This window comes from Mesoplodon mirus (assembly GCF_964341445.2).
Source record: "Mesoplodon mirus genome assembly, chromosome: 6".
In the NCBI taxonomy this organism is placed as follows: Eukaryota; Metazoa; Chordata; class Mammalia; order Artiodactyla; family Ziphiidae; genus Mesoplodon; species Mesoplodon mirus.
Window position 1 is genome coordinate 67,845,635 of NC_138982.1, and position 27,017 is coordinate 67,872,651.

General features: G+C 36.6%; 2 protein-coding genes across 5 annotated transcripts in view; one reads left to right on the top strand and one right to left on the bottom strand.

Annotated features, from left to right (window-relative positions):
- The window catches only part of SMC4 (structural maintenance of chromosomes 4), a 35,290-nt gene extending 11,948 nt beyond the window's left edge, over window positions 1-23,342 (bottom strand). The window contains exons 1-14 of one of the 3 annotated variants that reach the window (XM_082625172.1): window positions 23,232-23,342; window positions 21,901-22,044; window positions 20,836-21,014; window positions 20,266-20,457; window positions 18,514-18,690; window positions 11,049-11,213; window positions 10,651-10,778; window positions 10,004-10,144; window positions 9,200-9,350; window positions 7,294-7,458; window positions 5,550-5,783; window positions 3,553-3,738; window positions 2,443-2,604; window positions 39-264 (exon numbers count right to left, since the gene is read on the bottom strand). In XM_082625172.1, the coding sequence (XP_082481298.1) occupies window positions 39-264; window positions 2,443-2,604; window positions 3,553-3,738; window positions 5,550-5,783; window positions 7,294-7,458; window positions 9,200-9,350; window positions 10,004-10,144; window positions 10,651-10,778; window positions 11,049-11,213; window positions 18,514-18,690; window positions 20,266-20,457; window positions 20,836-21,014; window positions 21,901-22,039 (2,245 nt within the window). In that variant the 5' untranslated portion in view covers window positions 22,040-22,044; window positions 23,232-23,342. Of the gene's footprint in view, window positions 1-38; window positions 265-2,442; window positions 2,605-3,552; window positions 3,739-5,549; window positions 5,784-7,293; window positions 7,459-9,199; window positions 9,351-10,003; window positions 10,145-10,650; window positions 10,779-11,048; window positions 11,214-18,513; window positions 18,691-20,265; window positions 20,458-20,835; window positions 21,015-21,900; window positions 22,224-23,171 lie in introns of all 3 variants that reach the window. The other 2 variants (XM_082625173.1, XM_082625174.1) reach the window with 2 other exon arrangements.
- Window positions 23,343-23,682: 340 nt separating this feature from the next.
- IFT80 (intraflagellar transport 80) overlaps window positions 23,683-27,017 on the top strand; it is a 109,500-nt gene continuing 106,165 nt past the window's right edge. For both annotated transcript variants that reach the window (XM_082625351.1, XM_082625352.1), the window contains exon 1: window positions 23,683-23,791. The gene's annotated coding sequence lies outside the window, so the exon portion shown is untranslated. The remainder of the gene's footprint in view (window positions 23,792-27,017) is intronic.

Below are 27,017 nucleotides of genomic sequence, written 5' to 3' on the forward strand. Positions count from 1 at the left end.
GATTAAAGAAACTCAATGGCAGAGAAAAAAAACGTTACCTGACTGTTCTATGATTTGCCCCTGTAATGTTACCACTCTCCATCTTCTATCTTTTTGATATGCTACTCTAGTGGCTTGATCTAAGTTGTCAGCTACTAAGGTATCCCGTAAGGCAAAGTAAAAAGCTTGGCGAATTTCCTCATCTTTTACTTTTACTAAATCAAATAATCGAGGAGTATTTTCAGGAGTTTGAATTTTGGTCATTTTCTTTGCCCACACTGCCATCTAAACATAAAAAAGAAAAATAATATATATAAAAAGATATCGTTTCTGTTAGGTATCATTTATAGAAGTAATACACATGTATTAAACATAAGGACATGTATACAAAGTTCTGAGTATCTACATAATTGAGTATTACTTTACTGTTATTTTAAAAAAGAAGTTATTGTAAAACTATCTCTATTCACAGATGACATGATCTTATACGTATTAAAATCCCGAGGAATCCATACATTAAAAAACTATTAGAACTAACATGAATTCAGCAAAGTTGCAGAATACAAGATCAATATGCAGAAATTAATTGTATTTCTATACACTAGCAATGAATAATCTGAAAATGAGATTAAGCAAATTCCATTTACAATATACTAAAAACAAAACAAAAACCCCAGGACACTCTTATAAGAACAAAATGAGGGGCTTCCCTGGTGGCGCAGTGGTTGAGAGTCCACCTGCCGATGCAGGGGACGCGGGTTCGTGCCCAGTCTGGGAAGATACCACATGCCGCGGAGCGGCTAGGCCCGTGGGCCATGGCCGCTGAGCCTGCGCGTCTGGAGCCTGTGCTCCGCAGTGGGAGGGGCCACAGCAGTGAGAGGCCCGCGTACCGCAAAATAAATAAATAAGTAATGAATTAAAGAACAAAATGAAAGGACTCCTGATTTTAAAGCTTACTACAAAGCTATAGTAATCAAGACAGTGTGGTATCAGTGTAAGGACAGACATATAGATAAATGAGGAGTCCAGAAATAAACCCTTACATTTATGATTGATTTTTGATGAGGGTGCCAAGAAACTTCAACAGGGAAAGAATACAAATGGTGCTGGAACAACCCGATATCCAAAAGAGTAGAGTTGGACCCCTACTTTACACTGTATTATAAAATTAACTTAATATGGATTAAAAAACTAAATTTAAAACCTAAAGCTGTAAAACTCTTAGAAAACAGAGGTAAATCACCCTGCCATTGGATTACACGGTAGTTTTTTAGATATGACACCCAAAATACAAGGAACTAAAAATAAACTGGACTTCTATCTAAATATTTTGCTTCAGAGGACACCATCAAGAATGTGAAAAGACAGCCCACAGAATGGGAGAAAACATTTGCAAATTACGTACCTGACAAGAGACTTGTATCCAGAATATATAAAGAATTCTTACAACTCAACAGTAAGACAAACCAATTAACAAATGGGCAAAGAATGTGAACAGATTTTTCTCCAAAGATAAACAAATGGCCCATAAATAAGCACATGAAAAGATGTCGTACAAAAACCTGTGTACATGAATGTTCATGGCAGCATTAACCATAATAGCCAAAACATGGAAACAACCCAAATGTTCATCAATTGATGAATAAACAAACTGTGCTACATCATATAATGGAATATCATTTGGCAGTAAAAAGGAATGAAGTGCTGATACACATATATGAGCCCCACCCCCTGCAAAGAGAAAAGAGGGAACTTATTTATTTATTTATTTTTGGCCACACCACGCGGCGTGCAGGATCTTAGTTCCCTGACCAGGGATTGAACATGAACCCCCCAGAGGAAGTGTGGAGTCTTAACCACTGGACCGCCAGGGAAGTCTCAACATGGATGACCTTTGAAAAGTAACTTAAAGAAGCCATACACAAAAGGCTACATATTATATGATTTCATTTATACAAAATGTTCAGAATATGTAAATCTAGAGGCAAAAAGTAGATTAAAGGTTGCAGGGGGATAGAGGGGTGGGAGAATAGGAGTAGTGACTCCTAATGTGTATGGGGTTCCTCTTTTGGGGTGATGAAAATATTGTGGAATTAGACAGTGGTCATGATTGAACAATCCAGACCATGTGAATGTACTACAACCTGCTGAACTAGGTATTTTTAAATAATGAATTTTAAGGTTGTGAATTGTATCTCAGTAAGTGTTTCTTTTCTTTTTAAAGTAGTTATTGATGATGGAAGTTAGAAATGCAAACTACCAGTCACTGTAACATTGGAATGTGTATTCCTTTAGGGGAGGCAGTAGAGGATTTTTTTTCACAACCATGTAACCCCAGAGCCTAATATAATCCTCAAAACCTATCAGGTGTTCACTTAAATAACTATGAAAACAAAAGCTAGGATTCAAAATCAAAAAACACTTGGCACTTAACTAAATTACAGGTAGATTACGAATACCCACCTTATCCAAACCTATGAAGGTTGCAACTCCAATATTTTGTCTTTTAAGGAAGTTTACACATTCTTGGGCCGTATCGATAGAATCAACAACAATGTAGTCTAATGCATGACAACAGGATGAAACAGCAATATCGTATTTTTCATCAATTGCTCCTAAGTCCCCCTAATAATTGAGGAGGGGGAAAAATCAATGTACAATCAGCAAGGAATTAGGCACAGGATCATTTTATTAGTATTTCATATAGATTTTTCAAGTTGCGTTTAACTGAACTATACCTACATATGGTTTTGAACAGTACAAAAAGGGTACACAGTGAAAAATTTAAGTGTTCCTCACATTCAACCTTTCTCTTCTGCAAAGGAAATCACTACTAGAATTTTTAATCTACCTTAAAAAAAAACTTATGGATATACAGCGTCTGAATTTTTAATGAGCACAAAATGAGAGAACTGTTTTCACTACATGTAGATAAAAACGTATAATGTGAAGATTTGAAACCTAAAAGTATTATAAGCAAAATAATTTACAGAATAATAAAACTCTGAATTATTGAAAGCCATTTAAGATTATGTAAATCTGCTTCTCAGTCTATTAATAAATTAGCTATCCCCATTTCCTTCCAGTCACCTTCTAGCTGGCCACAGCTCCCTTCCTTCTTCAGGCTCAGGAGCTCAGGCTTCAGGTACCCACTATCCCTAGCCTTGGGTTTTGACATCATCCCTTGTTGATTTTCCTAAACTCTAGCCGCAACCTTTAGTATAATGGTATAAAACCCAGAATATTATTTATCAAGTTCTTATTTTTTTTAAAAAAGAAAAAAGGAGTTTGTTAAGTTTATCACTAGAGTTGGATCACTTTCTTAAAATGACTATAATTATACAAAATAAAAAAAAAAACCCAAAACTATCTGTAACATGAACAAATCCATACCACAAAGAATTATCATGCCTGAGTGTAAGAGCAAAATGTTTAAAAATGAATGTCCTTTAAAAGAAACAAAAGTAAGTGTTATTTTATGTACAGAGACACTTCATATACAGTTAAGTCAAGGTAAGAAAATTATAATATCGGAGAAAAATGTACAGTCATCTACAAATAAATTTACTTTACCAATCTTCCATATATTCCTGGAATTCTGCCAGATTTTTTTTCTTGAATTATTGCATCAAGGACTTTCCCCCTACTTCGATTCATTGCTAAGGAACTCTTCGCTTCTTCAACTTTTTGGAAAAGATCACGAGCCAAACTTTTGAAGTTTATTTCTTCTTGTGTAAGTTTTTGAAGTTGTTTTTCTTTCTAAAGGTGAAAATAAAGAAAATGAATCCCAGAAGGTTACACCCTATCACAGAATAGAATTAGTTGTAATACCTAAAAAAAGAAGGAAAAGCCAATAATCAACACTTGAACCAGGACTAAGCTGTCACATTGCAACCGTTGGTTTGATTTTGAAAAATATGGATGGGTTTTCTGTTTTAAAGGGGGCATAAATTATTTGGGTCAATAATAAGGAATATAAACACAATATAGACCTAGGAGCAGTGCACTGACTGCTAGAGCTAGAAAAGTTAGGGTTGTGGAAATCCCAGTTTGGCACCACACAGTTACGCATAAATGTGTCCTAATTCTTATATTCTTACACTAATCAAAAACAGACCTCAGTACAGGACTCTAGTTATGGGTGACTGGGCAGGGTTATGATTACACTGTGCCTTGCTTTTAAAATAAAAGGAGATTTATTATATAGTATTATATAGCATATATTATTATATCCAATTAAATAAAGGAAAACAAAGAACAAAAAAAAGCATAGCTCTGAAATGAAGGAGAGCATGATGAGTGAACAGTACTATTGCTAAACAAAAACGTCAGGCTGCCAACAAGAGGAACCACACACATGCACACAAAAAGCCTAATTCTCAGTTTCTCAATCTCCAAGTTAGAGCAGCCATTTTTCTGACATTCTCCTTCACTTCCTGGCTTTAAATTATTACCTCTATTACCGGTCATACTGGTTTAAAGTATTGATAAAAGCTCAAGTTACAGATGTAATTTATCCAAAAATAAACTGAATCATGAGGAAGATAGAAGTAGTCACTGAATATAACTTAAGTTTACATTTAAATTCTACACGGCCATGAAGTTCTCTGATGACCAAGCGGTGTGCATTTACTAAAATGAAAAAGACTTCATTTTCAGTGTAATTTCTCTCCAAGCAGCATTTTCTATTGCCATCTTGCCTAATGATGCTTTTGAGATTAAAGTTATGAAATTCCTTAGATGTCTAATTCACTCAAGGATAGCAGAGGACATGGATGAGCTAATAAGCCAGATGTCTTGATTAGTTTAACAACTTGCAGTCCCAACAAAGAAACTACATTCATAAATTCAAAAACGGAAAAAAATACATTAAGATAGTTGACTAGCATATTTGTTCACACACACACTTACACTTATTTGTGATTTTCCTTTACCATTACCGAAGTTGTCTACACTTAGATTCAGGGAAACAAAAAACTTTCTTCTGTTTAAATTTTTACCATGGGAAATAATGGTGGTGGCAGTGATATTATTTGCTGTTTGACACTTGAAGGGAGAACGCAGCTTCTTGATAGTCTCGATTCGTATCAGATAGAATACTGAAATATTAACCCCATTCTTTTGGGAAAGATTACACTAAACAGTAACAACAAAAATATCTATGTACCAGTCACTTAAGATGTTGAGATCAGGACTTCCCTGGTGGTGCAGTGGTTAAGAATCCGCCTGCTAATGCAGGGGACACGGGTTCGAGCCCTGGTCAGGGAAGATCCCACATGCCACGGAGCAACTAAGCCCATGCGCCACAACTACTGAAGCCCAAGCGCCTAGAGTCCATGCTCCGCAACGAGAAGCCACCACAATGGGAAGCCCGCGCACTGCAACGAAGAGGAGCCCCCACTCGCCGCAACTAGAGAAGGCCCGTGTGCAGCAACGAAGACTCAGCACAGCCAAAAATAAAATAAATTAAAAAAAAAGATGTTGAGATTAAAAAAAAAATGTACGTAAATATAAAAATAAATAAAGCTAGGGATCATAAACAATGTTCAGATGAAATACAGAAGATTTACCTCCTTTAGTTCATGTTCAGTTTGAGGGAGTTTTGCCTCTATATCTCTAATTGCAGCTTTCCTTTCTTTGAGAGTCTCAGAAGCTGCCATTAGAGCTTCATTGGCCTTACTTAATTGGGACACTGCGGTATTATGACGACTGAGATAGATATCAAGTTCTGATTGGGCTACATCCATCTTTGAACGTGCTTCATTTACTGATTTGCTGAAATCCATAAGTTCTTTCTCTCGACTCTGTTAAAATATGATAGACCCCATTAAATCCGAAATACATGTGTTTTCAAACCTAAACTGAAATGGAAACCATACATTTTGAATTTAACTTAATAGATTCTACAAGCACAATATACAGAAATAAATTTCACAAGTGGAATGGACTAACAGTTTTTGCCTAGTTGTGAATGTTCATGGTATATAGTCTTTTCCCAACTGATTTCACAAGAGCTTAACGAGGTAGATACCATACTAATATCTAATATCTCAATTTAGAGATTAAAATGACAAAGAAAGAGTGGTTGAAAGAGAACAAAAATGTGGATCTGAAATCTAGATTCCATGGTCTTTCCACATTACCTTACCTAAAACGGTAAGGTATAAAGGACTACTCAGCAGAAAGTTTCCTCAAGTATATTTATGTTGGAAATCTTTTTAAGTTTTAGAGGTAAGGTGAGGTAATCCCCAACGCAAGTCACAATTTGATGAGTGAGTAGAAATTTTGTACCACTGTAGTTGACTGTGTAGAAAGGATCTACTTATTAGAATAATGGAATAAGAAAAGCCCTTACAAAAGCCTAACCCTTTTATTTCACATACAAAGCATTGGCCCAGTAATATAGTATGATATTAGAACATGTCCATATTTCAAAACAGAATCAATTTAGTCCGTAAAGAAACTCCAAAACACTTCATGGAGGTATAATTAACACAGGTCTTAAGTAACATAAGTCAATTCAACTCCATTACTGTCATCTATTAAATATCTATTTAACATGCTCAGTGTTGTCTAAAAGGCTGTGGTGAATATAAACAAAGATAGCTAAACTCTGTGCTTATACTCTTGTTGGGGAGACAAGACATACCAATGAGACAATCTCACACTCTTGTTTTAGGGAAGTGCTAACATAATGTAGTAGCTAATATTTATTAATTCCTTACTTTCTAGGCACTTTATGTAAGTAAACACACGTTTTATTTTCACAAAGATTCACAAGATGGGTAATATTTTCTTCCGCATTTTGAGGAAGATAACTTGGAGACATAACCTGAACAAGTTCAGAGATAATAAGTGATTGACCTAGGATTTGAGCCAAGAACTGACACATGAGCCATGGTTTTAAAACTATCACAGAAGAGCTATAGAAGCAAAGAAAGGAGATGTCATCTATGGTTAGTGTGGTCCCAAGCATTTATAGGTAGTAACCAATAAATTACCAAGAAAATAATGAGAAGATGAAAAAGAAAATTTGATGATGAAGTCAACATGTAACAAAAAACTGCACATAAAACAAAGTATTTGATGAGTATTTTCTTCTACCACTGTAAGTTCTCGTTAACTTTTTTTTTAAACAAGAAAGCCAACAACAAAAAAGGGAAAGAGTCTAGGCTAACTATTTTTAGGAATGGTAGATATTAAAAGTCCAAACTTTTTCTTCTAACAGTTCATTTTTTAATATTACTATAAAAACAATCTTCAAGATTAAAAAAAAGCCACCAAAACATATGCCAACTGATAAAGAAATCTTACTTCTTTTTCTTTCTGAAGCCCTTGTGTTTCCTGTTTAAGGCTATCCATAACTTCCTTTAATTTTTCTTCTTCTTTTTCTTTTTCTTTCTCAAGGGCATTATTTCTAGTTGTTGTCTCAGTTATGATATTCTCACTCTTGGCAGGTATACTTTTAAATTCTTCAACCTAAGATTATAAAACAAATTAAAGTTACTAGAAGCATGTACCTTTAGGCTATCCAACACCATCAATATTTGGCTTATTTAAAAGTATCTCCCAGGATCTTCTAGATCTTTGCGGTTTTCATTGTAATTAGGTTTGAAGCAGCTAGCTTTAGCAACTACTTCCTTAATCATCTGCTGCAATTTCTATGTTCTCTCAGTCTAATGGTAAAACTAATTCTACGAATTCCTGATTCCTTATGGAAGACAATTCTTCCTCGCTGAGCAGAAGATCTTCCTTCTGCTCCAACTTTAGGCTGTAATTATCCTTCTTCACCTGTGAATATGGTCTGAGTACATGGAATTCCCTAAAGTACCCTTCAAAGTGCATTACAACTTACCACAAATTACCCATACACCCCTAGTCTCCCTCAAATCCTAAGATCTTTCCCAACTTTACCCTTCCAGAGTCACCACATAGGACTAATATTTTATTCCATTAATACCTTCCAGTAGTAATCACTTTTCCACATTTGATGCCTAAAGGCTAATTATTTCTACTAGTTACATTTGGCTTAATCTGCCCAATTCAGGGGTTTCTATCAAATCCATGCTATTTTGTTTATTCTGATTATCTATTACCAGAGAAATTAAACATTTCCCAAAATGGTGTCCCTCAAACACTGATTCACATAGATGTGTTACTGTACTGAGCATAAAGTATTTTGTGAACAAATGCATTCGGAAAATGCTTACAAGGTAAAGCAGAGCCTGTCTCATAATTACCATGTAATTATCTGGTACAAAACTTTAAAAAAAAAAATTTGTTTTATTTTTGGCTGTGTAGGGTCTTCGTTGCTGCACGTGGGCTATCTCTAGTTGTGGCAATTGGGGGGCTACTCTTCGCTGTGGTGCACGGGCTTCTCATTGCAGTGGCTTCTCTTGTTGCAGAGCATGGGCTCTAGGCGCATGGGCTTCAGTAGTTGCAGCACGCGGGCTCAGTAGTTGTGGCTCACAGGCTCTAGAGCGCAGGCTCAGTAGCTGTGGCACACGGGTTTAGTTGCTCCACAGCATGTGGGATTTTCCCGGACCAGGGCTCGAACCCGTGTCCCCTGCATTGGCAGGTGGATTCTCAACCACTGCGCCACCAGGGAAGCCGGGTACAAAACTTTTTTGAGGGGAGGGGCTTTGTGTGCCTCATCTATTAATATCTGATTTAACTATGAATATAGTTTGAAACACCCCAAATTAATTGATTTATTAGTCTGGCTCCTAGCAAGTTAGGCATTCTGGTCTAAACCTCATCTTTCTTTTTCTGAAATCTCAGTCTAGCTAATCAACCACTTGCTGTAAATTACGAACTTCCCCTTCCCTCCTTTTTAAGGGGAAACTCCTGCTGATACTCTTAACTTGATTTCTGCAGACAAAGGTACTATTTTTAAAAATCTATGATATGTAGCCAAAAACATCTTTTTAAATCATACACTCTAGGAAGAAGAAAATTATTTTGTCACCCAAATAGAATTGACTTGGTAAATATTTTGCCAACAATGTATATCAGAAACATAAGCTCTAAAACTCAGTCAATGGATACAGGATTTCCCCTTGGGGAAAAATCAGGTTGAGGTAAATCCTGAAACACTTAACATTCAGAATCCCAACTCATTCTCTTAGGTAGTATGGGGCAAGAACATTCATGAAAAATAATAAAAACTACACGTGATATTCAGACCTGAAATTTTAAGAATTTCCCCACTATAACTTACCTTTTCTTTATCTTTTTGAAGTTGTTTTTCCAGTTTTCTGGCTTTACTTGTAGCATGTTTTAATTTTTCCCTAACTTGAACATCTTCCAAATCTAGTTTTGTAAATTTTTCTTTGTTCTCCTCAATAAATTTTGTAATTTTGTTCAGCTTCCTAGCAAAGTAAGAAAATTCTCAGTCACTATTTTGGATATTCTGATATTTTAAAGCCACCTTATATACCTTGCCTGGTTATAAACGTTTCCAAGTTCTTATAAGGTAGGATCCCGTTTCAAGCTGACCCTCTCCTCCACCCATATTTGAGGGAGCTGTTAAAATGTGTGACTATAGGAGTTATTTTGTCCTTCTAAGCTGGATTGGAAATAATGACTATGATGTCTAGGTATAGAAAAATTTGACCATAAAAAATAAGCAAAACTCATTTTAAACAATAAAAAAGAAAACTGCATAGGTAAGGGATATTGGTGTCATTGAAGATTGATATGAGAAAGGTAATGAGAAAACTTTAAGACGACTAACCTGTCAGGTTAAATGCTTATGCTTGCTATGATGTTTTGTGTTATTATGTTCTGCCACTAGGGGGTAGCATCCTGCATTATTTTAAGACCAGTGTTGGGCACTCAAATCTGTGATAATCATCAACTAGATGTAAGTCAATTAAGTTTTTTGTTTGCAAAAGGAGACCATTTTATATGCTGGCAAATGTATTACACGCATGTGCTGGCAGTAAGTTTATATACAGAAACACACACATACATGCAATAAAATGTAATTAAATACTTTTAGTACTTTCTAAAAGATTATTACTTCTCTACATCTTTTACATCTTTATTCTTAGCTTTCATTTCGTTTGACAGTATATTGCTCTTCTCATTAATTTCTTTGGTATCTTCATGAATTTTTTCCTTTTGAGTCTCCATTTCAGCAATTCGTTTCTGCAGATCATAACTAGAGAGAGGAAAAAAAAGATATCAGAGATCCTAAAATATCATTTCTAAAATTCTCTAACTATTTTAGTAAAATCAGCTGTTTCTAAAGTATTCTTATCCACAGTCGATTAACAATTACCTAGGATTACTGACAGGGAAGGGGGAAACCAACCCAGGGTCAAGGCTAGAATTAGGAACAAGATAGGCTCCATATAAACAAAATTAGACATTCCATATAAACAAAATTCGACAAAATTAAACCTATTATATGAATTCAAAAGAATGTATATGTAAAACTATTAAGCATAGTAATACTTGTGAACCCACCTCCCAACTTAAAGTAGGAAACTTAAAAGTCAACTTCGATACTATGGTAAACAACCCTAATTTAATGAATGCATCATATAAAACAACTTTTAGAATTTTTTAAACTTCAGTCTTCACATTTCTCTAATATGGGAAAAGAGAAGGGCTTAGACTTACTGCCAGAAACTAATACAAAAATTGATAAATTAAGGTACTTACATGTAATATTGACAAACATGATTCTTTTTTCTAAATATTTCATTTTCCAAGGTAAGAAATTCAATGGCTATGTTTTTCTCTCCTTCTAAGGCGTCCTTTTCCTTTTCCACCATCTTAACTCTGTTTAACTACAAAAGTTAAAAGTGTAGAGATTGTTCATATGAAGTGTATTTGAGCAATCTGAATTTAAAATATGCCAACATTAGATAAACATATAAACTACATTAATATAACAATGTTCCTCTGAAATGCCAATAAGAAAAATATAAAATTCAACCTAAAACACTAAACTCTGCCTGAATAATTATGACTATAACTTGAATATCTAGCTCAGTAAAATTAGTTAATACAGAAAACATTCTGGTTTACAATACAACTAAAGTCTACAGAAGATTCACCTTCTCTCCTCTGTGTTCATTTAATATTTCAAATCTCCGACACAAGACTTTAATAGGTTCATTTAGCCGTCCACAACCAATTATGTCTTCTAAATATTCAAGCATACCCTCATCATGTTCAGTCTGGCCTTTTGGTTTCATCATAGCAATTTGTTCAACTTCACCCTTTAAAAAAAGTAATATTTCACACTCATTGCATATGTTTAGCTACATCAACTTTAAGTGAGAACTAGAAACAATGAACAAATTCAACACTAATGAACAACTAAATGATTTAAATCAGTAGCTTAAAGACAATACGATAAAAGTAAAAATGTTCTCTCCACTGATACTCTTAAGAGTTTTAAGCAAAATTCAGCAAAGTATTCATACAATCTACAATTAAATCACTGTGGCAACATTTTCAACTATTAACAGAATTATAGCTCCTATTCTAAAACAAAGAATTTTCAAAGACCCTTCATGGTTAAACTGTAGTAGGAATCCTGTCCCAAGATGGTTAGTATCATTAAGGTTTCTCTATAAACCTGGTGTTATGAGTTATGAGTTCCTCAGCAAGCGCTGGGCTTCGTAAGAATGTCTCAAACTTAATGCTGTAACTTTCTAAAAACAAGACCATTAAGTGAAAAAGGAAATATTACTATTTCTCACGGTAATAATATTAATAGAAGAAATCCAACCGACTGGAAACTAAAGATCCTGGTACATACAACATTGGAAAACTTTTGCTTGCCATCATTATTACAACAACTTTTGAAGTGTAATTAAAATTTTAGATTAACATTATATATTTGTATTTATGCAGTTTAATTATAAAGAGAAAAGAAGAAAAAAAATCACAATCAGTAACTTTCAAGGCTGACTGCCAGGCAGCCATTTAGTTTGATGGGGAAGAAAATTTTGTCTCAACAATGCTCAGGCAAATTGCTGCTACGTTACCTCACACCAGTAGCCTGCTTATACTCTATATTATTACAACAGAAGAAAAGGGACAAATAGAAAAAAAAAATACCCCTTTATTTCTGCAAAATAGCAAAGACTGAAAAATTTTTCTAAAAATTATATATTAAAAAAAGCATATAGTCTTTCTCAATTTAAGTATCTACAATATGTACTTATGAATGAACCTTAAAAATCTGGGGTAAAACTTGCTAATGACAAGGCGTCATATTTACCAAAATCCTCAACATAATTATACAAGGTAAAAAAATTTAAAGATAAAAGAAACGATAAAACAGCTCATTTTAAAATCTACTCATTAGGGACTTCACTGGCGGTCCAGTGGTTAGGGTTCTGCACTTCCACTGCAGGGGGCATGGGTTCGATCCCTGGTCGGGGAACTATGATTCCGTGTAAAAAAAAAATCTACTCATTAAAGGGTATAATTTTAAACATTTTTTACAGATGACCACTTTTCTGTACTTTGACAACAGGACATGATTATAAAATACAAAGTGAAATGTTATCCTAAGAGCCTGTTACTTTTTAGATTTCTCTGCAACCTTGGGTATGTATGAATTAGTTTTAACTAAATATTAGCATTTAAAATATGTAGCTATTTATATAAAATGTTTTATTCTGCTTTCAATTATCAGTTTTTTCCAAATATTTTCATAACAATTTTAAGTTTCAGACAGGATTTAAGCCTGGAAGAGTGTCCAAAGCTTTAGATTACAACAGGGACTCTAGCCACTGAAGAAGCCAAGAGACTTATTCAGTTGTTATCTAGACAGGGTTTATCAACAGCAACATTACTGACATTTTGGGCTGAATACTCTTTGTTGTGGGGAGCTATGGTGGGTATCACAGCATGTTTAATAATATCTCTGACCTCTACCCACTAGATGTCAGCAGCACCAGGCTTCCCCCAGCTGTAACAGCCCAAACTATCTCCAGACAATGCTAAACGTACTGGGGGTGAGGATGCAAAACTACCCCCAGCTGAGAATCACTGATCTGGAGGTAGTCAGTTTAACTTTTTTTTTTTTTTGCGGTACGCGGTCCTCTCACGTTGCGGAGCAAGGCTCCGGATGTGCAGGCTCAGCGGCCATGGCTCACGGGCCCAGCCGCTCTGCGTCATGTGGGATCCTCCAGGACCGGGGAACAAACCCGCGTCCCCTGCATCGGCAGGCAGACTCTCAACCACTGTGCCACCAGGGAAGCCCCAGTTTAACTTTTTTGTATTAGTGTTTACAGTCCAAATATCTGACACTTGATAGTCTAATATTCTACCTTATTCAATTTGAATATCTGAATACTTATTTTAAGAAAAATGAAAAAACCATGCCAAGAGAACTTACATGTCTGAGTCAAATCACTATAAGGTGTTATTTAAGTATACACTTTTCAGGTAACCAGAAGTTATGATTTGGTGTAAGAATGATAAAAATATTCCACAGGTATCACACTTTTCCTGGCCAAATTACTTATTGAAGAGATGGAATATCACCATTAGGAGACTGCCTAGCTTTGAATAAAGCATAATGGTTGCTTGTTTTTGGTTACTTGTTCCTCCCTTTCCAATTAAAATGAAGGATATACAGTTCTGATTTTTCATTCTAACAAGGTTGCCCAGTAGAAAAAAACATTTTCAAGTGAAAGACAAGGACGTTTATGAATCAACATAGTTCCACCTCAAGTCCCACATAACATTCAGTTTTAATTTATTATTGGTATTCATTAAAAACAAAAAACAAAAAAAACGGTTATTATCAGATTCGCACTATTGAATCAACAGGTTATTAGAACATTTAGGCTTCTACCTGTCACGGGACAATTAGGACTGTTGCCGTATTTCAATGACAGACAACCTGGGACCTTTCTTGTGGTTCTGTTCCTTGATGTCCTCTGCCTTACTACCTGCTACTATTTGTTTTCTTCGTTTTTTCCATTTTGGGTCATTTCATGTATAATCTGTGGGTTGACAGTCTGCTTAGAGGACCACTCATATTTCAGAAAATGTACCTATCCCATGTGAAATTATATAGTTTTAATTTAGGGCAATACCTTCAACACATTTCAGAAATAATTTTAAAGCATCAACCTGAATTTAAAGTCACCTTACCACTCAAAGCTCCAAATCACAAGTAGTGGTAGCATGATGAGACAAAAAAAGTTTCAAGTTGCTATATGCTACCATCTGAAGCTGGCAAAGTTCTGTAGCCCCCCCACCCCACGGTTATTTCTATTTTCTATAGCTTAAGTATACTGAACAAGGTTTTAAACAATTTTTTTCACTGTTGTTTACTAGTGACTTCCTATGTTTTAACTTATATTCACACTATATCAGAGATACTAAGCAACTGTGGAAATACCATCTGTGGTTTTTTTTTTTTTAATAAATTTATTTATTTTTGGCTGCATTGGGTCTTCATTGCTGTGTGCTGGCTTCTACTCTTTGTTGCAGTGCACAGGCTTCTCATTGCGGTGGCTTCTCTTCTTGTGGAGCATGGGCTCTAAGCACGCAGGCTTCAGTAGTTGTGGCATGTGGGCTTGGTAGTTGTGGCTCACGGGCTCTAGAATGCAGGCTCAGTAGTTGCGGCGCACGGGCCTAGTGGCTCCGTGGCATGTGGGATCTTCCCGGACCAGGGCTCGAACCCATGTCCCCTGCATTGGCAGGTGGATTCTTAACCACTGCACCACCAGGGAAGCCCCATCTGTGGTTTTTTAAAGTAACATTAAAATAGCAAACATACTTCAAGAAGATATTTATAACATCCAAGGCCTAATCCATAACTTACTTAAGTGGACGGCAAACCAGGGTATTGTGATTCATTTATAGCATTCCTCAATAATCTAATTTACAAGAATACAGCTTAAAAATCTAAGAGGAGGGCTTCCCTGGTGGCGCTGTGGTTGAGAGTCCATCTGCCAATGCAGGGGACACGGGTTCGTGCCCCAGTCTGGGAAGATCCCATATGCCGCAGAGCAGCTGGGCCCGTGAGCCATGGCCGCTGAGCCTGCGCGTCCGGAGCCTGTGCTTCGCAATGGGAGAGGCCACAACAGTGACAGGCCCGCGTACCACAATTAAAAAAAAAAAAAAAAAAAATCTAAGAGGAATGAATAGGTATGATGCTTTTTTATCTTTATTGAAACAGAATCCAAATTTTAGCAAGCAAGAACCACAGGAAACTGAAGTATAGTATATAGCTATAACAAAGCTTTTTTCCTAATAAGACCTGAGGTTTAAGGTAAATATGGGCGTTTGCATCAAAATTAAATGGCCCAGATTTACTAGGCTTTGAAATTTTATTTTGCCTTGGTAATATTTTTATTTTCTCCATTTTCCACTGTAATGTAAGTTATTGTTCTTTCTCTTATTCTGATAAATTTTATTCTAATTGCTCTTTGTGAACTAACAGAGAGCAAGAAACCAAATGACTGAGGTTAGTATCCGTCTAAATTAAGTGCATGAACAGAAACAACAATGCTTTAGGAGGTAGACTGCTGAATATCTATTTTGGATGCTTAGGCGTAGTTTCCTATTTTCTTTCATATAGTTGAGGCGGTTGAACAAGACACTTTTGGATAACTAAAGTACTATTGATAAAGCTAAAATTCTTTTGATATAGCACAGACTTATTTCTACAGGCTAAAAGACCAGAATCCAAATAAGTTTATATGTTATGCCAGGCTTAGAAGAAGTATACTGAAAAGAAAAAGGGAGAGATGACTAGGTAACAACTCTGATCTCGGTTAATCCAATCTCCAAATTACTAAACAATAAGAAAAAAATTTTGGTTGTTTTAAATTTTAGTTTAGATTTTATAATATGAAGACAAAAAGCATATGAAGTTGAAAATTGTGACAAAACTAGCTACCCATGAAATGCTACACAGAGCTAACAAAACCCCACTTGTTTACACTTATGTTTTAACAATGGGACAGCAGCTCCCAAACAAGGTATATATAAACAGGGAAATGTACAAACATAAAAAGCACAACGGCCAATTATAATCTAACACTTTTGGAAGGCATGTGTATAAGTGCCGCTAAGGACAAGAAACAGAATTCTACCATTTTTGTATCATTTATAGCATCTCAGCATAGTGACTCATTAGTTCATTCATTCAAATAGTCAACGATGAAATTTTAAATGACTTCAAATACTAGAAATGCCTACTTGAAGACCCTACTATACCATTATAGATACTTAAAAAAAAAGTTTACTCTTATGGACTTCTAAACTTTAGTGCTTTTTAGTCTTAAAAATAAGTTTTCACTTTAGCTGGATTTATATTACTTAGGTTGTTAATCACTACCACTGGCCAAACAGCCTATACATTTTATTCAAAGTAATCACTTATGTCTTAGATGATGATATTCTGATGTCTCCAAGTTCCCAGCCTCCCAAACCACAGCTAGTTTTTAAGATGTTATTTAGTGGGAGATAAGGTAATGAAAACTGCATTCTTACTTACCTTCAAATGCTTTATATCTCTAGTGCAGGAGTCTAAGATTTTGATAAGGAACTAAATAAAAATCCATAGAAACCACTGCCACTTTCCCTCAAACTTTTAAATAGGGCATCATTCGTTCTATCTAGTCCAATCCCTGTTTCTTCTTCCTAACAGGTGAGTTTCTAAGGTTCTTATCTGTAAATTTAATCAAATGGAATTCAATTTGTTAATGTGGAAAGTTTATCTCAGTATTAAAAATGATTTAAACAATGTAACTGTTAAGATGACATAAAAAGGTTGAGATTATTATGAGGACAAATGGCTTAAGCATCCTGGGCACTTAAGAAGCACATATTTAATATAAAGTTTACAATTTAAAAACTACTCTTATTTACATCTTTGGGAAGTTACTTTATTTAGCTCCCTTTATTTACTGAATTATGTATACAGAGGCAATATCAAGGGAAAAAAAAATCACCCTCTCAAGGGTTAAAACGCAGCCTATTTTGATGAGTCTATGCACAGGTGTAAAACTTTGATTATCCCTGCGTGACAGTAAATAAACAGCAAATAAGATAAACACAATGATAGGTTCCTGCAAAATGGTATCACTATCAAATTTAGTATTCTAAAGGGGCATCTTTAATCCGTAATTAACCAAATCAAATCCCAGAATACAAAGTCCATAAAAGTTAAATCTGATTAAAACACACACACACACACACACACACACACACAGCTTTAATCCCACATTTATGTAAATTCAAATCTTATTTAGAAATGTATCTGCTGATGATTTCCCAACATCGATTTTAAAATAAGTTTGGGTTATAGAAGTATTACAAATGAACTGAAGATGTTAACATAAATCATCCCAGAATATTTCTTTACCTTCTACATACACTATGTACGTCTAAAAGTAACATTTTTTTAAAAAAAGCAGTTGAAGAATATAGACTAAAATAGAAACAGAGGCTAACACTTTATAAGTTTCTTACTAGGAACACTCAGTCACACTAATCAAACTTTTAGTATCAAACCAAAATTCCCAAGTTAGTTTAAAATCAGTAGTACAGGACACTAAAGAATATTAGCAGCTATTTCTATATCACAATATAGTTTTCCTCTTATTATTGTGCTCTTGGTGATTGTAGGTAGGACAAAGGAAAAGAAGATAGCCTCAAATCAAAAGGGAATTTTAATATGTCTGACAAAGACATGTTTTACACTAAGAACATTTTTGAAAGGTAAGACAGAGAAGATAAGGAATTTTTCTTACCAAGCAACACTGGTAGAAAATATCTTTACTCAGATAACGAATACAGGGTTTCTAAAAAAAATCAGCTTAACACCAGGTACTTAATTTTATACCCCTTTAAAAAGACTTTAAAAGTTGTGATACTTAAGAATGAAATATCAGTTACTTTCTGATCTTCCAGTAGAAGTGGTTCAAGTAGGCCATTTGAAACAAAACAAAGAGCTTGAATAAGCTTTTAATTGACCATTCTAAGCATTAAAAAAAAAAGTTAAATCAGTTAGGTTCTCAGGTAAATTTGTGAAACACCAAGTATATAGTTTTTTTCTTTCGAGTATATAATATTAGTAGAGATGACAAACGAACAAAAGTAAAGGAAAAGAACTACTAAAAGATAACAAATCTCATTTAAAATGTTATCTTAAAGAGAAATACACACAGAAATGATAAATAGTTGCTATGTCCCTGTCACGCTAAAGCAGCACAATAATATTGGTGTTTAATATTTATTTTACTACGCCAATATTTACGTGCTGCTAGAGCGGAACAAGTATGTCTGTCCACCCAAACATAAAATGAGCATATGATGATGAAATTACAGTTCTGAATGAATTTCCTTAAATTTCTAGAGCAGCAAATAATGATTCGCATCTTGACTGTAGTATGTAAACCATGATGTGCTGCTACAGTACTTTAAGGCCTCAAAAACACAGGATTCATCCAATAGGGAAAAATTCCTTACACTTTATTTTTAAAAAAGGGGGGAAGAAAAAAAGAACGAGAGAACCTCTAATATCTTTAATAAATTTACCTGTAAGATCAAAAATCTATTATGGTCCAAGTCAATTCCATGGCTTCGAAGAAGATTTCCAACATCCTTAAATGTTTTCTTCTTCCCACTTATGTGATAAACAGAAGTATTATCTCTGTAGGCCGTTCTGGATACATAAAAGTTACTGTTAGGAACTACTTCATAATCATCCCCTTCCTGTTTTGAGGAAAAACAAAACCAGAAAACAATTGTTGGTATTAAGTCAGAGGTTTGCTCCAAATTTCACTCACTTCATACTGAAATCAATTCTATGGCTTAAGAACTTCAATTGAATATGCACATAAACTGACAATAGTTCTTAGAATTAATCTTAGCAAAGATTAGAAATAATTTTTCAAGTTCTTTGATTCCTTCCTCATAGATCACAGAAACCAAAAAGTCAAAGCAACCAAACAAACAAAAAAGAAAACACCCCACCTTCAAGCCTAAAAACGTATTTGACTGAGAAAAGAATTGATGAAGGGGCACAAGAAACCCACTGTATCCAAAACAAACTCACCCAAATTATTAAACCATGTTGACAGATTACTAGTCCATTAAAAAAAAGTTGCAAGAGATGATTTGAGAAAAAAGGAAGGAAGGTATAGTAGTGGGATGATACAGCTTAGTTTTTTTTTCTTTTTTGGGTGAAGAATACGTCATTAATTGAAGGTAAAAAAAATTGCAAAGAATTGACAACTACATTCCACTATTTTTTTAATCAAACAAATTTAAAAAATGAAGTGCAAATCTGCTTTAACATTAAAACTTGCTTTCCTTTAAAAGCTATGTCATTTTGAAATCATGGTTTTTAAAATTTACACAAATCAAGTGTAATTAATAAGCAATGGAATCAAATCTGATTTACTGGCAATCTACTTTCCAACCCAAACTGTACAATAGAAAAGCATTAAGAACCAAAATTAAAATATATACCACCACGTAGACTTAATTAAAGCTGTTTATATTAAAATTAAAACACCACCAAAATAAGACCTAGAGGCCAAATCACATCCTCATTTCATTATGTAATTAGTTTTCTACTGGTGATGCTTGGGCGTCATTTTTAGGTTCCAGTCAGTCATTTTTGAACCACGTATTTCCAAAGTTAATTATTAAATAGAAGAGAAAAAAAATCCCAATACCAACAGAGCCAAGTGAATAATCTAAATAGGCATTTTACCTATAATTGTCTCCTCTTCTAGAAAACAAACATGTTACCTTACCCTTCCCTGTTTTAAAAGGGCAGTTTACTTCAAACTGAAGCAAAGCTCTTTCATATCACCTATACAGATGACTATTAGTAACATTAAATTTAATGTGAATTGAAATAAGGGAGATGGTAAAGTTAGTCAAACTGTTAACATTTTCAAGTTTAGGTAACTTATCTGAAAGTAATAAAAACATAACTTTAAAAATGAATCCAAAATTTATAGTAAAAGAATGCTTACTTGGTACTCGGGATACTAAAACTGCTCAATGTTTTACACCAAAAAGGTAAGCATTATTATGAGCTACTTATAATTCATTTCCCTGGCTAAAAAATTTAATATTTTAAGTTTAACAGCCACTACCACCAATCCTCAAAAAGAAAATATGGTCATGGAGGTAACGAAATAAATATTGGTTCTGCTTTAACCATATACTAATTTTTACAAGCCAATTTAAGCCAAAAATAATAAAACGTGCAACGTATTGAAATCCTTTGTGTTCCTTACTTGAAGTTGCAAATAACTAAACAAAGCCCCTTACCTTATCAATTATCTTTTGAAAATGAACTTCTACAGTACAACTCTGAATATCCTTGTGTTCATCAGAATTGTGTATTAGAACTGAGAGTTTTTTAGATCTTATTTTTTGCGCTCGATAGCCAAACACAAAAAGCATAGAATCAATAACATTGGATTTGCCACTGCCATTTGGCCCAATAATACAGGAAAAGCGCTGCATAAAAACAGGAAAAAAAAAAAAGTTAAAGATAGCTGTTTTCATATATCATGTCTCTTATATCACAAGCTTCAACACTTTAAATAAGACCATATTCTAATTTTAACTCAGACTTTTTACAAAATTCATTCTATAGTTAAAGAGAAAATACTCCTTTCAAACATAAAACCCACCAATTCTATTCAGTATGGAAAACTTTAAAAAGAGAGGTACCAAAAGATAACCAGATAAACAAAAGCTAATTTCAGTTGTTAAAAGCATAGGAAACATACCATATTTTTAATCAATCAGCATAAATACAATAACTACAAAATTGAAACATTTTGTAATAAAGATGCATTACCTTACAACGGTTATTTTAAAAAGGTCAAATACCTTATGGAAAGGTCCCAGAATTTTTTCCCCAGCATAGGATTTGAAGTTCTGGTTTACAATATGAGTTATCATAAGACGAGGAGCTCCAGCTTCGTTGGTCATTGCTGGAGGTGGGGGAGGAGGGATGCTATTCAAAATCTCTTCTAAACTTCTATTATCTATTTCCTCACTTGGAGTCTCTAAGTCAGTCAAAGGAAAGGGAAAACAAGGGGAAAAAAGCCTGCATTAGTGAAATTAGTTCGGAGGACTACTGCCTGCTAATCTCTGGAGAGATGTTATTTATGAAACCTAGGAATCTGTATTTTCACTCAAATACAGTATTATCCTAAACTCACAGGAGATGAGAATCTTTTGGTTTGGTTTTATAACAAAAGAAATTCTTGAAAGAAATGACACCAGTAACAAAATTCTATAGGAATATATCTTTTAGGAGCCGAAACACTATGTCGTCATGCAAATCTGGGAAATCCACAACCACTTGATTCCCTGCTCCCTGTCTATAAACAGGTGGTTAAATCCTAAGGCTCTAGATACAACTCTCTCCGTATCTGTGAGCACCTGGAACCTTAACTTTGGACACTCGCGAGCTCTAGAGACACTGTCACAGGGGTTTCATGTCATTCAGTTCCTGGACTCACAAAAGCTACGGTAGTTTCGAGTAAATTATCATCTTCTCTTAGCAATTTAAGACCACGAAGGTGAAGTTACAAGGTCAAGAAACTTTTCATCATATTATAACATAGTCAGGCTGACTCTGAAAAACAGTCCGCTAGCTCCTGGCTGACCATGTCGATTTCCGTGGAAATAGAAGACAATGAACAGAAATTCAGAATTGAAGCTATTTACTCGCCCCCATCCCCTCCGGCACCGTTACACCGATACTGCACATTGTCTAATCTGTGAAAATCGCCAAATCGCTTTCTTGAGCGGCTCTACCGGACCTTCAGATGTCAACCCCGCAGCCCCTCTTGTCCGCGCCCAAGAACATCAGCCAGTCCTGGGCTGGGCGCGGATGCACCCGGGTCTCCCCCGCGTTTGCCCGCGGCGTCGCGAAGGGCTACTCACCTGCGGTGGCAGGCGCGAGGCTCCCCGCGCGGCCGGGCGGCGGCTCGGGCTCCGCGTCGCTGCTGGCGCCGTCCGGGGACTGCGGCGGCCTTTCCTCTCTGCGCCGGGCGGTGGAGGGCTGGGTGCCTTTACGGGGCATGGTCGCTGGGGCCGAGGGAGAGTCGGGAGCAAGTCGGGCCGCGGGCCAGTGCCGGTACGTCCCCCCACTCCCCGGGCCCCGCGGTGAGACGGGCTCAGCCCCCCACCCCGTCCCACTCGGGGAAAACTCCGTCCATCCGTTTTCGAGAGCCCCGTCGTCAAACCCCGCTCAACGCCAGCGGGTCCTCGAGAAAGAAGGCACAAAAAACTCAAGTGCCAAGAAGGCGGGATTCGTTTTCATAAGTCCTAAGCAAGTGGGAAAACCTAGACGTGCTTGGGGATCAAGCAAGAATAGAGCAACTGCTTAGGTTCTTTTTACTTTTCAATGCCCCCACGCCGTCCGCCCACAGTATAAGTGTGAAAGACTATTCTAACGTAATTTCTAAACGAAGCAATTCCCATACGCTAGCATTTGCGGACATTCCCACGCTCTCTGGGCTAGGGATGCAAGCGCACAGATTCTGAGACAAGAGTTCGTTTGAGGGGCTATCTATCACCTCTTCCCAGAGCAGCGAAGAACCAACTGGCGGCGAGCCGCCCACTTTCCTCTCCCCGCCATTTAGCCCTCGGCGCAGCGGACGGCCCGGGGTCTTTGAGGTCTGCTCTCTACAGTCCGGCCGGGTCCGACCACTCGCGATTTTCAAATGGGAAGCCGGCAGCGCCGGCTCCGGTTCAATCGCCTTGAGGTGGCAGGGGTCTGTCCCTCCGGGGTCCGCGGCAGAATCCCGTTGGACAATAAACTACGAAAGGTCACCAGTTAAGGGCTCAGACCCGGTGGTTAGTCCCTTGCGGGAAGTGAGACGGGCAGGGGGCCACGCTACAGTCCGACCAAGACCGAGATTTCTAAGAGGTCCGCGAGGCTGAGAGGCTCCCCCCAACCCCCACCCCCGGGCCCCCAGTCTCCTGAGCAACGCTTATGTAGCTCAGAGAAGTGGCGCCCGGGAGAAGCGCGCGGGAGCCTCGACTGCCGGGGAGCGGCCGAGGGGGGAGGGGTGACAGCGAGAGAAATCTCCCGGCGGCAGCCTCAGCCTAGACTTCGGCTGCTCCAACTCAAGGCCTCTACTTTCCAGAAGCCCGCGGACGGGACAGGAAGTAAGAGTGTGACAACCTGATCAGGAAAAGAAGTATTTTACCTGCCGGATAGTCCACTCAGACCAAGGTTGGAAACGGTTGCATACCCCCCCCTCTCTTACCGGTGTTTCGGCTGCGGGTCCTTCACTCGAAAATGGCGCCTAAAATACAAACTCGAACGGAAATTCGTTACAAATGCGCGCAATGCTTTCTGGGAACCACTAATTTGAAAAAAATGCGGCGATTATCGCCGCCATCTTCTGGTCGTTTACGCGCATGCGCGAACTGCTGGCGGGACCCAGGCGGCAGGGGACGTTTTCTATTAAGTGAAAAAGAAAAGCGAAACAGTGTTTTCCGTGGGCCTACGGCAATAGCACTCTTATAAAAAATATTTTTTAAAAAACCTTGAGAATTTTGAAAAAGATAAAAAAAATAGAGTTGGGTTCCGCCCACAGCTAAAGGCAAGGCTCAGTCGTCCAATGACGCCCCTTAAGGAGAGGGCGAGCTCGCTGAGGGGCGGGGTCTAGGGCCGGGTCGGGTGACGCCCTGCAGGGAAGTATCGCGGGAAGAGGGAGTGAGCTTAGCGCTTAGGAGTCGCTATGGTGACAGGGAGGCCTCAGGCTTCTTGGTAACTGGGCCCACTTCTGTGAATACGATCGCCACCGCTTTCCTGGCACTTAAGGTAAATCTCTTTACTTCTAGGCGAGAGGTGAGGAAAGGGTTTGGAAGTTGTAGCCATTACTGGATCCACCTTCCCTGCTATGAGGGTGTGTGCGGAGTGGAGCATCAGTTATTTTCCGTCTCCCTGGGGGCGGTGCGGCTCTGGACGTAGCTTTTGGGATGCAAAGGAGGAAGCCCTGAGTTTGGAGGGAGTAGAGGGGTAACAAGGAGAAGAGAAAACCTGGATTGGTGAATGATCGTGTAGTGAAAAGCAAAATAATGATTTCGAATTATTGGTGTTAGGTCATTAATGTCACTAGTGAAAGGGGGTTTCGCGTTTTTAAAATCATTTGGCTGAAAGACAAATGGAAGAAACGATTTGCTGGTGTCTGGGTATGAGAAAATTATTGATCAGCAAATATTTCTTAAGTAGCTTTTGTATACATTGCACTGTCAGGCATAATCAGGATTATTAAGCAAGTATTTCTGTTCCCAGAGAATCTAGTTTTGTTAGTAGGTTTTTAACCAGGAGTTTGTGGATCTGGTGGGAGGTGATTGGAATTCAGAGGAGTTTATACCACCTCTTCTCCACTCCCCCCCCCCCGCCTCCCGCCCCCGAAATCGTATACAAAATTCTGGGTGCTTGTGAATTTTTCTGGGGAGTTAGTGTTCCCAGAACTTTGATCAGATTCTCAAACGTGATCCTAATCCCTCACAATGTTAACCATTAATTGATTTGACTATGTCCAACAAGCATTTATTCAACAACTCTTAAGTACTTGACATTGAGAACTGGGAGCCTCTTTTATTCCCCCTTTTAACTTTTGTATACTTAGGACTTGGCATACTCAAGCCCCAGTAAATCTGCTTTATGAATGAATTTACATTGTCATTCTAAGTAAGTAAGTATGACTCTTGCCCTGAGGAGCATATTCAGGTTCAGTGTTTCTCAAGAGGAGGTGTGGAGGACACTCCCCTCAAGTGTAAGAATTTGGTGAGGTTGGGAGACTGGTGTGATTTGAATAAACATTGACTTGATATTGTAATATACCTTTATGTTTGAAGTTGTAAAAAATTATTGTTTTCATAAGACAAACTACAGACAATAAAGCTCAGTGGAAAAAAAATTTGTCTGGTAGGTGTACCAAAAAATGTAGCAATCAATTCTCTTTGAAAACATCTGGAATCTTTTGGAATTTTGCAGTCTGTAAAACACTATTAAAACTGAGTTGGAGAGATATTAACCATGAAAAAAGCAAAGACTAGACCAAATTGAGTTATGTATATGGGAGACAGCATGATGTAGTAGAAAGATGTAACAGATAACAAGAGTCCCAAATCTCATCATTTTTTTAGCTACATGTTTAGACAGTCTACTCAATTTATCAATCTCTGAGATTGTTTATTATAAAACCAGAATATAATACCTACCTCATAGGATTGTTTATGATTGTCTAGCACACACACTATATGCATTTGATACTGCTGTGTTTATGACATTGACCTTATTAGGGTATGTGCTAAGGATGAATAATGGGATGTCAGGTTAGAAGATTAGTTTATGAAGGGTTTTGAAAGCCAGGTCAAGGATGTTTTCAAAATATTAGAAAAATTTTGAGCTAAGAAATGACTTGGTAAAAAAAAAAATTAACAGTAGTTATGTGAGATGTGTAAAAAGGGAAAGAGACTGAGATCAGGCATGGCTTAGTTAGATTATTACTGTCCAGTCCTCCATGTAGGAGGTGCCTATGCAGTAGAAAGGTAAAAATCTGGACACATTTTGGGGGAAAATCTATAGCTTTTGTAGATTTTAATGGTTAAGAGTCTGAACCCTTAAAGTTAGTCAGATTCTATTTTTTGTGAATTCCTGGATTAGTGATGAGGGGATAAGAAAGATAACAAATAAATCCTAGTTTTACTGCCTTTGATGGTTGCTTTAAATAATGATTGGTCTTAGTGACTGATAAGAAATGTAATTTCAGTAAATCAATAAAGTGACCAATAGCTTTAGATTTAGTTGAACCTAACCATGCTCCACTCAGAATAAATATTTTTTAAACAGGCTTAAACCAGGTTGTATAACATAGGAAAGACATTCATAACAAACAGCTACAGTGGAGACAAATCTAGAGTGAAAGTAGGACACTCAGAAAAAGTGAAGAAGTGATTTGAGAAGAGATTAGGATCACAAGAAATAAAGACTTGATTGATCCCTGCCAGTACTTTGGATAAAAAGAAGCTGGTCCAATTGGGATGGACTAGGTTACAATGATCTTGGAAAGTCTCATCAACCAAGTCTCATCTTTCTGGTCCAAAATCATCTACTAACAACCATTATCTATAATTTCAGGCAGTCTGAGAAGAGAACGCTTACTTTTTATATTTCAAAAAGTTGTACCCCACAGGAAGAAATAAGTTCAAGGGGAAAAATTGGAATAGAATTAAAATTAACATTTGCAATTCTTTAAGTGTGTAGTTAGATTTTGTCATCATTATAATATGTGTTTTGTCTACCTTCTAATGTGGTTATAGCATTTCATAAAGTCTGAAATTAGATTTGTGGGTAAATGTTTAAAATATTAACAAAGTTTGTAATTAATTGTAAATATTACAATTAATATTAATTATTAATATTAATTAGACATTAAATAATAAATCAAAATGAATAAACATGAATTTATGTAAGTAATGTATAAATGCTTAGAGAATATTGTTCAAGATGAATAAATTGGATATAGAGACAGGAGAGATAGTAAGAATATTCCTCTTGCTAATATAAGCCCCCTAGAACACTAGTCTTGTTGAAACTCTCACCTATCTTAACATAGAAAAAAATGGGAAGTGAGGAAATGGAGCAGTTTTGGAGGATGGACTTGTTTTGAAAAATGAGTTTGTTTTTATTCATATAGGTTGAGATTAGGAAAGGTATACACAGTGGACATTAGAGGTGGAGAATATAGTTCAGGAGAGAAAATAGGGTGATATAGAGTTATAAGAATAGTTGTGACACTAAAAATAGATTAGATTTTTAAGGTTGTTAGTAGAGAGAGGATAGCACTAGAGAATGTACATTCTTAGAATATAGGAAGAAGAAATAATTATAGTAATGTCTCAGATAGGACTTTGTAGATTACAAATGACAGAAAATGCGTACTTTGTAGATTACAAGTGACAGAAAATCCAATCCAAATTGTCTTGAGAAAAAAAAATTAACTTCCATAACCAAAAAGTTAGGTGAGTATAACTGG